Source organism: Coenobita brevimanus, chromosome 63 (assembly GCF_032717465.1).
Source record: "Coenobita brevimanus isolate Jiangsu-jjx chromosome 63, ASM3271746v2, whole genome shotgun sequence".
NCBI lineage: Eukaryota > Metazoa > Arthropoda > Malacostraca > Decapoda > Coenobitidae > Coenobita > Coenobita brevimanus.
The window spans coordinates 12890757-12905227 of record NC_137016.1 but is presented as its reverse complement, the minus strand read 5'-3'; the positions used below and the strand labels follow the sequence as shown (position 1 = coordinate 12905227).

At 43.4% G+C, this 14471-nt stretch overlaps 1 protein-coding gene across 1 annotated transcript in view; it reads right to left on the bottom strand.

Moving 5' to 3' along the window:
* LOC145404374 (cholecystokinin receptor type A-like) overlaps nt 1–14190 on the bottom strand; it is a 44631-nt gene extending 30441 nt beyond the window's left edge. The window contains exons 1-2 of the mRNA XM_080275896.1: nt 14157–14190; nt 10931–11144 (exon numbers count right to left, since the gene is read on the bottom strand). Coding sequence (XP_080132022.1) covers nt 10931–11144; nt 14157–14190 — 248 coding nt within the window. The remainder of the gene's footprint in view (nt 1–10930; nt 11145–14156) is intronic.
* Between the last annotated feature and the right edge of the window lie 281 nt (nt 14191–14471).

Below are 14471 nucleotides of genomic sequence, written 5' to 3'. Positions count from 1 at the left end.
GTCTTTTTCACCCATAATCCTGTCTCGTCACTTGTCCTCCCTTACCACACACTTCACTCCCGACCCTCCTTCTTCTCCCATCTTTCTACACGCTTTCTCGTCTTATTCCCCCCACCCCTCTCCTTCCGTCCTAAACATTTCCCTACCTCTTCCCACTCTATACCCTTTCTCCACTCTCTCTTCCCTTTTCCCTTCCCTCCTCACCTTCTCTTCCCTCCCTCCTTCCTCCACACTTCCCTCCTCAGCTTCTGTTATACATCTTGACGTATCTGACTCACACACACAGCTGGTTGGAAGGGAGGTGTAGTACATTATTAAGTACACATAATAAGTATTACAACAATCAACAGCAATTATCTACAAAGTCAATAAAACTAGGTGTTCCAAAGATGACTCTATACAGCACACAACAAAGGATCTTTAGAGACGTACGTGTTAAGCAAAAATCCCAGTTCCCAACCACTTCCCTTTTGCCTCGCCTCAGTCAGCGAGGTCAGAGGTCGCATTCCTTTAATCTCAACCCAGCGATATCTCTATGGCTGTATCAGTATTATTAAAAGACGTAACAGCCTCCATCCGATCCTTCTTTTCCATACCTTCCCATTCCCTTCCAGCTTCCTCCTTCCAACACCTACATCTCCTAACTTTTTCTACCTTATCTCCTTCCTCCACACTCCCTACTTACATTCCTTCTTTCTCTCACATTTCTCTCCTTCCTTTCCTTCCCTCCCTTCCTCCCCCCACCCACCTCCTCTCTCTCTCTCTCTCTCTCTCTCTCTCTCTCTCTCTCTCCTTCCTTCCCACACACATCACTATTTGCCTTCCCTCTCCTCACGCTTCCTTCCTTGCCCGCCCTTTTCTGTCTTCGTACTCTCCCTTCTTTTTCTCCCTCCTCACCCTCATTACCCTTCCTCGTCTCTCCTTCCCATACACAAGTTTCCCTTTCTACTCTCCCTCCTACCCACAAACACACTACCTTCCTCACTCTCACCCTCCTCACTGTGCTCACTGGGTCTGTAACTGCGATAGGTCCACCAGCGGCGACAATCACTCACTCTCCCCTTCACCCCCGCCACCCTCACAGAATCAACACCCTACCATTACTGACTCGAATTAAGCAATTGTTTGGGACTGAACAGTGAACATCACTCATAAGAAAATACAGTATACATCGATAATCAACTGTCACAAATGCTTTCAACTGACTCATAACGCTGATACAAGTAAGCACCATACTCTCGTGGGGTTGACAGGCTTTTTAGCACATCTTTCGCGGTGATTTATCTCTCACAGTACACCATATTTTCCAGTGTATTACTCAACTGCATGTAACAGTACAGTGTGTGTATAAATACTGCATCAAGGACGAGAATAACGTATCCTTTACAGAAATAAACTGTCAATGAGGAGGTGGTACAGGGCCTCATTGGCCGATAGACTAAGGGCCAGTACAAGGGTGCCACATCCCTGCCCAGCAATGTTGACGCAACAGCAAGTGACTTCATTAATGCACCAAATGAACCTCCAGCACAGGACTGAGAAGCATAAGAACTTTTCACAGCTAATCTGGTACTGAGAGATTTTAGTCTCGTAGGTTTCAGTTAAATATACACTGCTAATTTTATATTACGTGACCGCCCTTTATTAAAATTTGTCAAAAAATATTGCACGATCATAACGGGTGACCTGGAAAATTTCAGGAATCACATTTTTTTTTTTTACTTTCATAATTAGGGCAAGTTCCGAGAACTTTGTGCTGTGACCCACAGCGTCAGTGATATTAAGTCACGTTTGCTGAATTAACATGTTAACTTTCCCTGGAACATACTTTGGCCACCGATAATACTGAAGGAAAAAGTTGATATAATAGTCACCGTGCTGGACGTAACAGGTTCACATCACAAAATATTAAAAGTTATAATATTCGGGAAAAACAGTTTATTCAATTCCAACAAACGCCACTTATACTCAGCTGAGAGTAAGTCAGAGCAGCCTGAGCTTTAATACTCGTACAGTCACCATTAACGCTCTCAAGGTGGGACAGCTCTAGTGGCCGACTCCAGCTAAAGCCAGACCATTTTAATCAGCTGAGAGTGAGTCACAGGAGCCTTTGAGTTTGACATGAGAGGCTCAAAACACCACCCGCCTCACATCACCAGCCTTCTCTGATTCATCCAATCCGGTTTCTAACATTACTTTCATCTCTTTTCCCATAAATACTCTCCAAACTTTATTACGTCTACCGCACTATCACTTCCTCCACTGTAGCTCTTAACTACGTCTTCCATCACTAACCTCTTCACTAATCTATCTACCACTCCTACTCCCCCTTCCATCACTAACCCCTCCAGCATGCCATCCACCAACTCCTTCTACTCCACCTTTCATTGCCACCCATTACTCCTTGCCACTACTTCAGTTACTCCACAGACACCTCCCCCTTCCGTTCCACCAGTAACATTAATCCTGTTTTCTGTTTTTTTCCATCACTACCCTCCCCCAGTCTACTCCTATTCCACACCACATTCCACATTAACCTCTCCCCGCCAAGCACCCCACTAACCCTCTCATTAACACCCTTCCACTCATTAATACTCACAACTCCATCTCCCTTCCCTGCACCTTAACCTACTCTCCGCCACGCACCCCACTCTCGCTCTCATCAACACACTCCCACTCAGTAATCACAATCCCACCAGATCAGAGCATCCTTGGTGAGAGACGGTCTAGGATCTGTGTGGGAAGAGGCAAGGTGTAGAGGAAATGAAGGGAGGTGGAGAAAGTACGAGATGGAGGGACGTGGACGGAGAAGAAAAAGAGGGAAAAGAATTGACTGACTAATTACTGTAACTGGTTAGCCTAAATACAACTGACGGTGCAGGAAAAGGAGGGAGGTGGAGAGTATGATGGTGGAGGGGGTTGGAGGTCGAAAGAGGGAGAAGAAGGGAGAAGGGAGAAACTGGGGGAAGGAGGAAGAATCAGGGGGGATGAAGGAAAATCGAAAGACGAGGAAAACAGTTATGAAGAGATGATGAGTGAGTGAGTGAAGATAAGAAGAGACTAGCAGGTACTAGGAGAGGCGAGTGTGTAATGAGTTGACAGAGGGAGGGAGGAAGGTAGAGGTATGATATGAAGGAGGACTACTGGGCCTTGGGAACAGGCTATGAAGCCTATGGCCAGAGTCGAGCACATAAAAAAAAAAAAAAAAAAAAGGGGGGAGGTGAAAACAAAGGAGAAAATAATGATGGACGGAACACCTGCGTCCGTATTCATAAAAGATCAAAGCCAATTTATACGACAAACAAGTCTCCATTGCATTTTTTTCATTCATCATCCAATCCTATGTTGCCCCATGAGAAGTGTAGGAGGCCGGGGCTAGGCAAGTTGGTCCTGACATTTAAGATGAGAGTGACCAGCCTCACTCATCCCTGAGTGGCATTACGTGAGCAATAAACCCCAACCATCCCTTGGATATAAACCTGCACCGACTCAATCCGATTGGAGCACCTTAATTACCCATTAAACCACCAGGCGTCATAATTTGATTATATGATTACCACCCAGCGTAGTAAATGGTTTCCTGGTTTACAGGAGACCATTTGGCTTGTCACTTAGTGTAGAGTCACCCATAGGCAGAAGGAAGAGGAAAGAATGAAAGAAAGAAAGAAAAAAGAGGGAGTGTAAAGTCACCCATAGGTAGAAGGACGAGGAAAGAATGAAGGAAAGAAAGAAGAGGATGGAAGGAAAGAAGGATGGAGGAGAGGAAAGGGCAGACACCCGAGAGTAGCACTACATCGAGTGAGTGGATGGTGAGCGCCCCCACCTACCACAAGTCTCCATTGCAGTTGAATATTATTATGAATAATTCTGCTCTGTCGTAAGTTACCCAGTCCAAGGAAAGGGTGAAGCACACTATTTCTCCAGAATGGAGGAGGAGGAAGTGGTTCTTTGGGAAAACGAGAGAATCTGGGGTGCCAAGGAATCGAAATTTGGACAATGGTAGACCTCCACCCAGATTAGATTCTTGGCAGGGTGGGTGTCCTCTGCCTCTAAGAGGGGGAGGGGGAGCATGAAAGAGCAACTTCAGTTTATTATCTCGGAGTGCAAAATTTTGTGCAGTGGTAGATCTTCAACTGCACCAGGTCACAGGTAAGTAGCCTATGCATAACCACAGTTTCTTTTACCTACACAAAAGGAAATTACAAACAGTAGCAGAATTCCACTCATACCAGATTTTAGGAACCCTCGTGAGGAGTCAGGACAATGTCAGTATGCACGATATTTTTGGGGGGATGTGTGGGTGGGGGGAGGGTAACGAAACTTGCAAAGAGGCAGACCTCTATCTCCACCAGGTTTTAGCCAGGGTAAAACTCCTGGGGGGTCGCTTCCTAGTAAATAATTTTTCTCCCTTAGAGTACCTCAGGGGTAACTGCCGCTCTCAAAGGTGTGTGGTCCAGCTGTGGTATTATCCATGTGTGCTGCCAGCCTCTAGGGTCCATACAGTGACCTGCTGTGGAGCGGGAATACAGAGTTTTGCTGTGCTTGTTTAATCTACTATATTCTCTTTCCTTCTGCATTTCTATTTACTGTCTTGTTTCCTTCTCTTCTGTTTTACCCTCCTCTTTCATTCCCTTCTGCTTTTACTACATTCATTCCTTCACCAACAGTATGTTGCTTTTCTTTTTCCATTGCATGACATTTTCTTTTGTTCTTTCCTTGACCCCTTCTTTGGTTTCATCCTGCATCTCTTCCTTAACGTATATCTGTTCTTCTCCGTATCTGAGTCTTCTCCTTCCTCTCCTTCAGGCGTTATTACAGTACTCTTCTCCCGGAACTCGATTACCTGTTTTTCTGAAGCACATCTCGTTTTCTTTTACTTCCCTTCAAAGTCGTTTTTTCCTTTAGCCTAAGCTTTTGTATTTTTCACATATTTCTCATTGTTGTTCTCTTCACTTTCTATATCCTCTCCTCTCTCTTCCTCTTGCCTTTTCTATTTCCTTCTTTCTTTTTTCTTCCATCTTTCTGCACCCCTCTTTCTATCACTCTCCCCCTCATTAGCTTCTCCCATCTCTCTCTCTCTCTCTCTCTCTCTCATCCCATTCCCTTCCCCATTCCCTCCTCTCCCTTCGCGTCACACCAGGCAGTGTTCAGTAATGACGCTCAGGGAAGCCAGGGTATTTAGGGTGAGCCGCTGCTTACTGTGAGCACTACCGTTATGCCCACATCACACGCAACTAATAACACAATTAGGCAGAGGTGAGCAGGAAATAAAACTAGTGTAAGCCCCTCCTAACACTACACAGTGAAGGAGCCAAGGGAAAAGGAAGAACAGTAAGTCCTCACCAAACACTACACATTGAAGAAGCCAAGAGAAATGGAAGAACATGTTGTGACCCTAGACTTAACAACACATAAACTCGGTCGACTGCAAGATGAAGGTAACCTTTTGTAGTCCACTATCGTCCTTTTAGAGACAGGGAGGGAGTCTCAGAGAATGTATTGGTGCCACCGAAGAACAAGAGAAAGGCAAGAAGGAGCACTCAAAAAGTGCAGTACCCTCGCCCTACAACTGGTCAAAGGGACATACATTAGGGTTTGCACTGTGACTTGAACGCTGGATCGGTTGGTCTTAAAAAAGAAAAAAAATCATTCCTGCCTGACCCCTTCAACTCTTCTACCAAGTCTAGTGGAAAACGGATAAAAACTGAGCTGACCTTGCTTTTAAACCCTGACCTTTGGACTCTTGGTCACAAAATCAAAGCTTCTCATCCCTGACTCACCTTCAGCCATTCCACCAAACTTTGATCACATCCTATCTAAATGAAAGAGTCGAATAATTTGGCCTTGCGCAACGACCCTAGCTTTTGGCCGACATGTTCTCAGAATCGAATAATTTCAGCCGTGCCATACCCTCAACTTGTTCACCAAATTTTACTTAAAATGGATTAAAACTGTTTAGTTGACCTTTTATGACCTTTGACTAATTGTCCTGAAAAAGTGACCCCTGGGATAACCATCAACCCTTGCAATACGTCTGGTGTAAAAACATCAACCCTTGCAATATGTCTGGTATAAAACATCAACCCTATCTGGAGTAAAAACATCAACCCTTGCAATATATCTGGTGTAAAAACATCAACCCTTGCAATATATCTGGTGTATAAACATCAACCCTTGCAATATGTCTGGTGTAAAAACATCAACCCTTGCAATATGTCTGGTGTAAAACATCAACCCTTGCAATATGTCTGGTGTAAAAACATCAACCCTTGCAATATGTTTGGACTAAATCGAACCAAACGTATATGAGCTATTTTGTTCACACACACACACACACACACACACACACACACACACACACACACACACACAAGCAAAACCAGAGGAGTTAGACTAAACCGAATAAATCCTTTCACTACTAACATTTATCCTTAGTACAGCAGGAACAAATCCTCGAGTGTTACAAAATATAATCTAAAGAAAATATCATCCAAGTGTAGGGGTTGAGGCAACTTTGTTGTACAAAAAGTAAAAGAAGTTGAAACTACAGTACTACTACAACTATTACTATTACTACAACCAATAATAACAATGTTACTACAACTATTACTATTACTACAACCAATAATAACAATGTTACTGTAATAAAAAGAATACTAATATTACTATTACTGCTACCACTATCACCACCAATTAATAATATTAAATAAATAAATTAATAAATAATAATAAAAGACCAGTTCATAAACACATGAATAGGAAGAGAGAGAAAGAAAAGGACTGGAAGAAGAAAAAGGAAAATAATGGCAGAGCAATTTCTCGGGTCCAGTGTCTTTGTGGGAAGCCTACTTTCCCACACCGCCAAGCCATCCTATAATTTCTCCCAGGGAGAGAGAGAGAGAGAGAGAGAGAGAGAGAGAGAGAAACTAATACAATTTTGATTCCCAACAGAATAACAACAGTTTACCCTGCGTCCATCTCTCTCTCTCTCTCTCTCTCTCTCTCTCTCTCTCTCTCTCTCTCTCTCTCTCTCTCTCTCTCTCTCTCTCTCTCTCTCAGTTTTCATTCCTGTCATCCAGAAATCTCTGTGTTTCTTCTCTGTTCCTCTTCCCTTCTCCCCTACTTCGTCTTCTTTTCTTCGTCGATTTTCTGATTTTCATCTTTTCACTTTCTTTTTTTCAGTTCTTTTCTGTTTCTTTTAATTCTTCCTCCTTCCTTCTTTTTCTTCTTCCTCTTCATTTTTCATTCTTGGTAGTCTTGCTCTTCCCCATTCCCCTCCCCCTCCACATGTTTCTTCTTACCTTAGTTCCTTACTCCTACTCTTCTTCACCTTGCCTCCTCTTCCCCCACCCAATCCTCTGCTCCATCTCTTCCATTTTTTACTCACACCACTCACTCTTCCTTGAATCCTTTCCATTTATATATCCAAATCCTTATTATTATTATTATTATTATTATTATTATTATTATTATTATTATTATTGTTATTATTGCCTGGTAAGCATCCACCTTTTCTCCTCAAAGGATATAATACACAGTTAATAACATGTATTATATGGTGGATTACTCTACTTCGCGTTAATTATATTTTTCGAAAGAGTACTTTATCCTCCCCCTTTTTTTTTGTTTCCTTTCTTTTTTCTTTTCCTTTCTGTTTCCATTGTATTTACCTTTCTGTCCATTCCCTCACCTCCCTATCAATATACCGGGTCTATGTGGAAAGGTCCTCTTCACTTTATCCTTGATAGGCCCTTATCTTCCCATACTTAACCAACTCATGGCAGGGACAACTCTAGCATTACATTCCAGATGATGCCACAGGATTGTATTCAGCTGAGAATGAGTCGTGGGAGGCTGACAGTGTTAATGCTATGAGTCACAGGAGGCTGACTGTATAATACCGATACCACTGACCCTCTCATTTCCAGAACAACTCTGGCATTATATTCCAACAATCGCCAGACGACTTTTTTCAACTGAGAGTGAGTCGCATTGAACCCACGAGTATCTAATATAACAAGTTTCACAACGATGACTAGGAGGATGATGTACAAACGAAGGGATATTACAAAATGTATTATTATCCACACAATCGCACAAAGTAAGTTAATGAATCCGGTGGACTTTTACATGCAAAACCTTCATTAACGTGTTGATAACTAAAAATCTGTGGTAAAAAATGACAACTGATTCATAAATTCATGAGTCTGGAGAAGAAAAAAAAGTAGCATCAATTACCATCAGTGAGCGCTTTGACCGAATTTGAACGATTCCAAGTGAAGATTTTATGGACTTCACATCAGATTAACAATTACATGCTCGACCAATCTGACATAAACTGCGCTGAGTTTTAGTTTAATGGATGTGAATTAACCAATACTCTCAGAATGATGAAAAGGTTTATGTCCAATTCCAGGAATTACAATGGGTCTTTTGCGAATCTCTTTTCTTTTATTCAACGCATTACATTCACAGTTCAGTACAACGAACAGGCGAGCTGCAAAACTTAGTTAAAGCCATCTTAGTATCCTCGGACTTCCACTGAACTGCGGCAAAATATTGTGTTTTGTTGCATTGTTTCTACATATTCCCAACACACTGGATCGTGTTGTCTTTAAGATATCAAGACGCATTTCAGTATTTTGTAATTTAGTTATCCAGTCCTCTTTTACCTTCTTTAAACTATATTTTATACCGATCCATGATAATGTTTTTAAGTTCACTTTTTATGTCCAGGATCTACTGATTTACAGTAGGACACGCTTACAACTACTCTCCTCCATCACTCTCCTTTCCGACACACACACACACACAAACACACACACACACACACACACACACACACACACACACACAAACCAAGAAAACAGCACAGAGACAACTAAAAGAGAGGGGGGGGGGGGATACATGTCAATGTGTTTCTGTTCCAGCTTCCCATTTTCTTGTTGGCTGGTGTTTGTTAAGCCAGGTCAGTGAGAGAATGAGCAGAGGGATGAATGAGTTGGAAAGATACATCGAAACAGTGTGTGAAGGATGGTGTCTTGTGCAGGTCACGATAAGTAGAAAGGAGGTGTTATACTTTCGGCTTTCTTGTACAAAATCTACACTTAGCCCACTTACAATGGATGGAGAACTCACCAAAGGAATCATTCCACTAGATCGTAATGCATCGCACACCAACCCTCCCACTAACACAAAAATACTATCCCGGGAGGAATGACCGCAACGAATCGATTCCCTGTCACCCTGTCCTCGGTTATCAGGCTGCCCTCTCTCCGGCTCACACGCTCCTTTCTCATATACCTATCCACCCTATCCCTGCATCTCATGTTTGGTCTTTCCCTCCTCCTCCTTTCCCCCTCCATCTCACACACATTTACTCTCCTCATTAATGTCTCACGCTTGATTCTTTTCACATGGACAAATCATCTCAAGATACTTCTCCCAGTACTGTCCATCACATCTATATTGGACACCACAACGTTCCCTCATTCCTTATTTGGCTGTCTGTCTCTTCACATAACTCCACAGGTTCCTCTTAAATAACTAATTTTCACTTCTCTCACTCCTGACTTGTGTCCTCAAGCAGATTCCAAGCTTCACATCCATATGTTAGATCGCAATGCTGTCATGCAGCGACTTCTTTACCTTCATATTCACTTCCCTATTCTTTGTCACTGCTCTCAGTGAACCAGCAACCTTTACTTCCCTGTTGTACTCTTGCTTGCAGTTCATTCTCTAAACTCCGTCCACGTTATTCACAACACTTAAATATTTGAAGGTACTTCCATTCCATCGTGGTAGGTGGGGGTCCTCACTATCCACACACTCGATGTAGTGCTGCTTTCGGGTGACTGCCCTTTCATCTCTTCCTTCCTTCTTTCCTTCCTTCATATTCTGTCTTTCTTTCCTTCATTCTTTCCTCTCCCTTCTGTCTACAGATTCTTTGCTACAATCACCTTTAAATTTCGTTTCTTATATACTTCCAAACTGACTCACCAAGTTTCGCAACTCCCACTCCTCTTCACTTAATGATAAAGGACCATCAGTCAACAATAGTTATGGCACTTTCCAAACTCTACCCTCCCGCACTAAGAACACCTACACATCCTCTGCCTACCATGTATTCGTTTAAGATACACGTAACGAAATAATACAATATTTTGCTGTAAAATTTACCAAGAGCCATTAGCACTGTTTTTCATGCAGTATCTCCTGTCGCTTACTCACCCCTGTATATAGAAGATCGATTGACAGAGGACTCGTAGTGAAGGAAAAACGATATGTACACCAAAAGTACCGCACTGAAATGACAAAATATTCCACCTCTAGTAAAGAACATAAATATTCCTCATTTTCCTGCGCTTCTACTGTCACACACTTTTCTACACTGATGGCGCTAAAATGAAGGACACAGGTAGTGAAGGAAAAACATCATCAAGCAGAATGAAGATAATGAAATAGAAAATCAAATCAAATATATAGTTCCTCCAAAACAGCATTCCTTTCTCGACCACTTACCTTTCTATAATACGAATCATAAAATTTGGCAAGCCATTTGGTGAAGGAAAAATTATCATTCAAACAGAAAAAATACTGTAACCTGAAATATTTCGCGGCTACAAAGGAGGACAAATATTAGCTTCTCACTTTTCGAGACTGACGGCCATAAGACTGAGGTGCGGACGCTGGTGGTGATGAAAATACATGAATCAGACGGATAAATTCTGACACTTGAAATACTCTACTATTACTAAAAGATATAATTATTTCCTCTCACACAGTCTTCCCCTTCCCGCCCTGTCATATCTTTCTAGACTGACGGCGGTAACGTTGAGGACGCTGGTGGTGAAGGAGAGTAGCACGCACTGTAAAAAATACTGTCATTTGGGTTTCCTTTCACGTGTTGGTGCCCCTCAAGCCCCCTTACCTTTCTAGACTGACGGCGGTAAGGTTGAGGACGCTGGTGGTGAAGGAGTGCATCATGACGTAGTTGGCAATCTTACAGGCGGCACCGCCGGAGTCCCAGAGCACCACGAAGAAATGTACGATCTTGAAGGGGACGCAGAGCAGCAGCATGAGCAGGTCCGCCACTGAGAATGATACGAGGAACATGTTGGTGGTGTTGCGGGATTTGCGGTCGCCTGGGCAGAGGGGTGAGGGGTGAGTGATACCAGGAACATGTTGGTGATGTTGTGGGACTTGCGGTCGCCTGGGCAGAGGGGTGAGGGGTGAGTGATACCAAGAACATGGTGGTATTGCAGGACTTGGCAGAGAGGTCAGGGGTGAGTGATTCCAGGAACATGGTGGTGGTGTGGGACTTACGGTCCCCTGGGCAGAGGATGGGAGAGAGGGTGGCAAAGGGAGTGAGGGGGAAGGATGTGATAGAGTGAGAGGAGTGAGAAGGGGTGAGAAAGGGAAGGGGAAGAAGGGTGTGCGAGAGGGAGTATGAGAGGGAGTGACAAGAGGAAAAAAAGGGGAAGGGAAGATGGATGCGAAAGAGATTTGTGAGGGAGGGAGAGGGAAGGTGTCATGAGGATAAGTATAAGAGGTGAAAGGAAGGGATGATCGAGGCAGTAGGATGAGGAAGAGGAGAAAGAAAGGATGAGAGGGAAATTGGGGTAAAAGTGAAAGATGAAGTGGGGTGAGAAGGAGAGATGAGAAAGAGGAAGAAAGGGGAGTGAGAGGCAATGTGGTGAGAGAGGGGAGCAAACGGTTAAATAGTGAGAGCAAGGATGAGCGAGAGGGTGCAAGGAGAAGCAAAGATGGAAAAAAGTCGGAAAATGAACATGCGTGAGATACAGGTGAGGGGGACAAGGAATGATACGGGCTCTTTGAGAGAGAGACAGGGGGGGGGGGAGAACTGGGGTGGGTTAAAGAAATGAGGATGAGGGAAGGCGGGAGAGGAGGAACGGAAGTGAGTGGAGAAGCATGAGAGTGTGAGTACAGAGAAGATGAGTGCAATGAAGGGGGGAGGGGGGCACAAGAGTGACACAAAAGGCCTGGAGAGTGAGACGTGTGTGTGTGTGTGTGTGTGTGTGTGTGTGTGTGTGTGTGTGTGTGTGTGTGTGTGTGTGTGTGTGTGTGTGTGTGTGTGTGTGTGTGTGTGTGTGTGTGTGTGTGTGTGTGTGTGTGTGTGTGTGTGTGTGTGTGTGGTGTGTGTTTTACGGGGGTAGTACGGGGGAGTGGGAGGAATTATTTGTAAGCTGTGATGAGAGGGAGTGAGGGACAGGAGGAAAGATACGCAGGGGTCGAGTCTCAGAAAATAAGCATGGCCAGAAAGAGTAGGAGAGTGATTGGTATAAATGGACAGGTGGCGGAAGTGGATTATTAAAATGGTGTGGATGGACAAGTGAAAGGGGTGCATATGTGGAAGACGGAAACAAGTAGCGTAGGTGGGCAGGTTGTGTGAGTAGGTGATTTAAGTAAGTGGATGAGTAAAATAGGTGTGTGGTATCAAGGTATGAGAGGATGGGAGAACGGACAAGGTGAATGAGCTGGTGGGTGGGTAAGTAGTGTGGATGGGTAGGTGGAAAGGGAGGATGTGTTGTGGAGGAGTGGGAGACACAGAGTTAGTGAGGAAGTTGTGCAGGAGGAGAGGAGAAGATGGATAAGTTTTGTGGGTAGGGGAGAGTGGTGTAGTGACGTAGAGGGATAGCTCGGTAAATCGATGTGGCTGAGTTTGGTGGATGGGCTAGCGGTGTGGGAGGTTATCTAAAGTATGTGGATTAGTGAAGGAAGAACATGAATGAGTAGTTGGGTGCGTCAAGTGGGATAATAAACGAGATAATGCATGGAGAAATAAAGGAGAATTAATCACGAATATTGCAGAGACCAGATATAAAAGCCCTAATTATTTATGGATATTACACAGACCAAACTTAACAGACCTAACAGTCTAATCTAACCTTGAAAGCCACATACCTCTGCTTTCCCTCCTTGCCAAACCTAGGACCAACGGACAATAAGGTTACGTTCAAATTATGGCTTTCACTGTTAGGCCAAGTTTTAGCAGACTTGGTTTGTGTACTATAATGAATTGGGCTGTGTTGATGAACTTACTAATTACCACAGAGCGAAAGGAGTAAGGCGAATGAGTGGATAAATACAAGGGATGAATGAACTGAATGACTGAGTAGAGGAGAGTCTGACTGATTATAAAAAAGGGTGAATGTGGAGGTGACAGGAGAGATGACAGGGGAGTGGGAACAGGACAAAACGGGTATTGGAACGTGTGGGCGGGTGATTGCAACTGAGTGAATGGGGACGCTAATTGGGAGGATGACAGACACAGGGAAAGTGATGGAGTAAATGATAAGGGCAGAAAGTTACATGGAATTTGCAGGTGTCTATTTCCTGTTTGACGCCGCATCCTGTGAGCAAAGGATTAATATGATGAGTAAGAGAATGAATGAAAAAATGAATACGCGTTATAATAGACGGAGAAAAATGTACACGTGAATTATAATCATCATCATCCTAAACCTATTTCCTACTAAAACATGGGGGGTGAAAGTGAGTAAAATGGCCAAATAAGTAAGACTGTATTCCATTATCATCACATGAATGTGTTTGAGTGGATGAGTAAACTGGGAGTGTGTCGTACTGTTTCAGTTACCTCCATTTCCTTGGGGGAAGCAGCCTAGTTATAAAGGTAGGTAGATCGCTATCATCATCATCATCATCATCATCATCCTAACTCTCCTACTCTTTGTAAATGAGGTGGAAATGAGTAAAACAGACATATACGGTAAATAAATTAAGATTATGTGAGTCTTTCAGCCACGTGAGTAACCGAGGAGTAGAGAACAGAGTCATCATCATCATCATCATCGTTGTCAGAATCATCATAAACATCATCATCATCATCATCATCATCGTCAGAAACATCATGAATATCATCATCATCATTATCATCATCATCATCGTCAGAAACATCATGAACATCATCATCATCACTATCATCATCATCATCATCATCATCAACAGCAGCAACAGCAACATACTGCTCACTAGTACAGGGGGTAAAGTGTGTACAGCAGCAGGACGACTAAGTCAGGAATATGGAAGTAAGACAGCCAGGTACGTGAATTTCTCATTCACCTACCTATATTTGTTCTTACCCAGGTGCATCCCCTCCATCATGCCTTACTCACCAGCCATGAGTACGATGACGGCCACGTTACCCATGATGCCGAAGACGAGGGTGACGAAGTAGGTGGTGATGTGCAGGTAGAAGAACGGGATGAACAGGACCGGGAGGGAAGACAGGGCTGGTTAACGACAGTTAAAAACTTTGGTCAATCAACGTAATTACATACTTAAATTTTGCTATATACATACGGTTTGATTCAGTTTGAAATTTTTCTTTTTTTTTTTGCCTAGAGGGATTGAGCATAGCCTATACGAGGAGATCCCTCCAGTGTAGCAAAATTAAAATAGGAAAAGTCAGAGTTAGGTGGCTAAGGTGT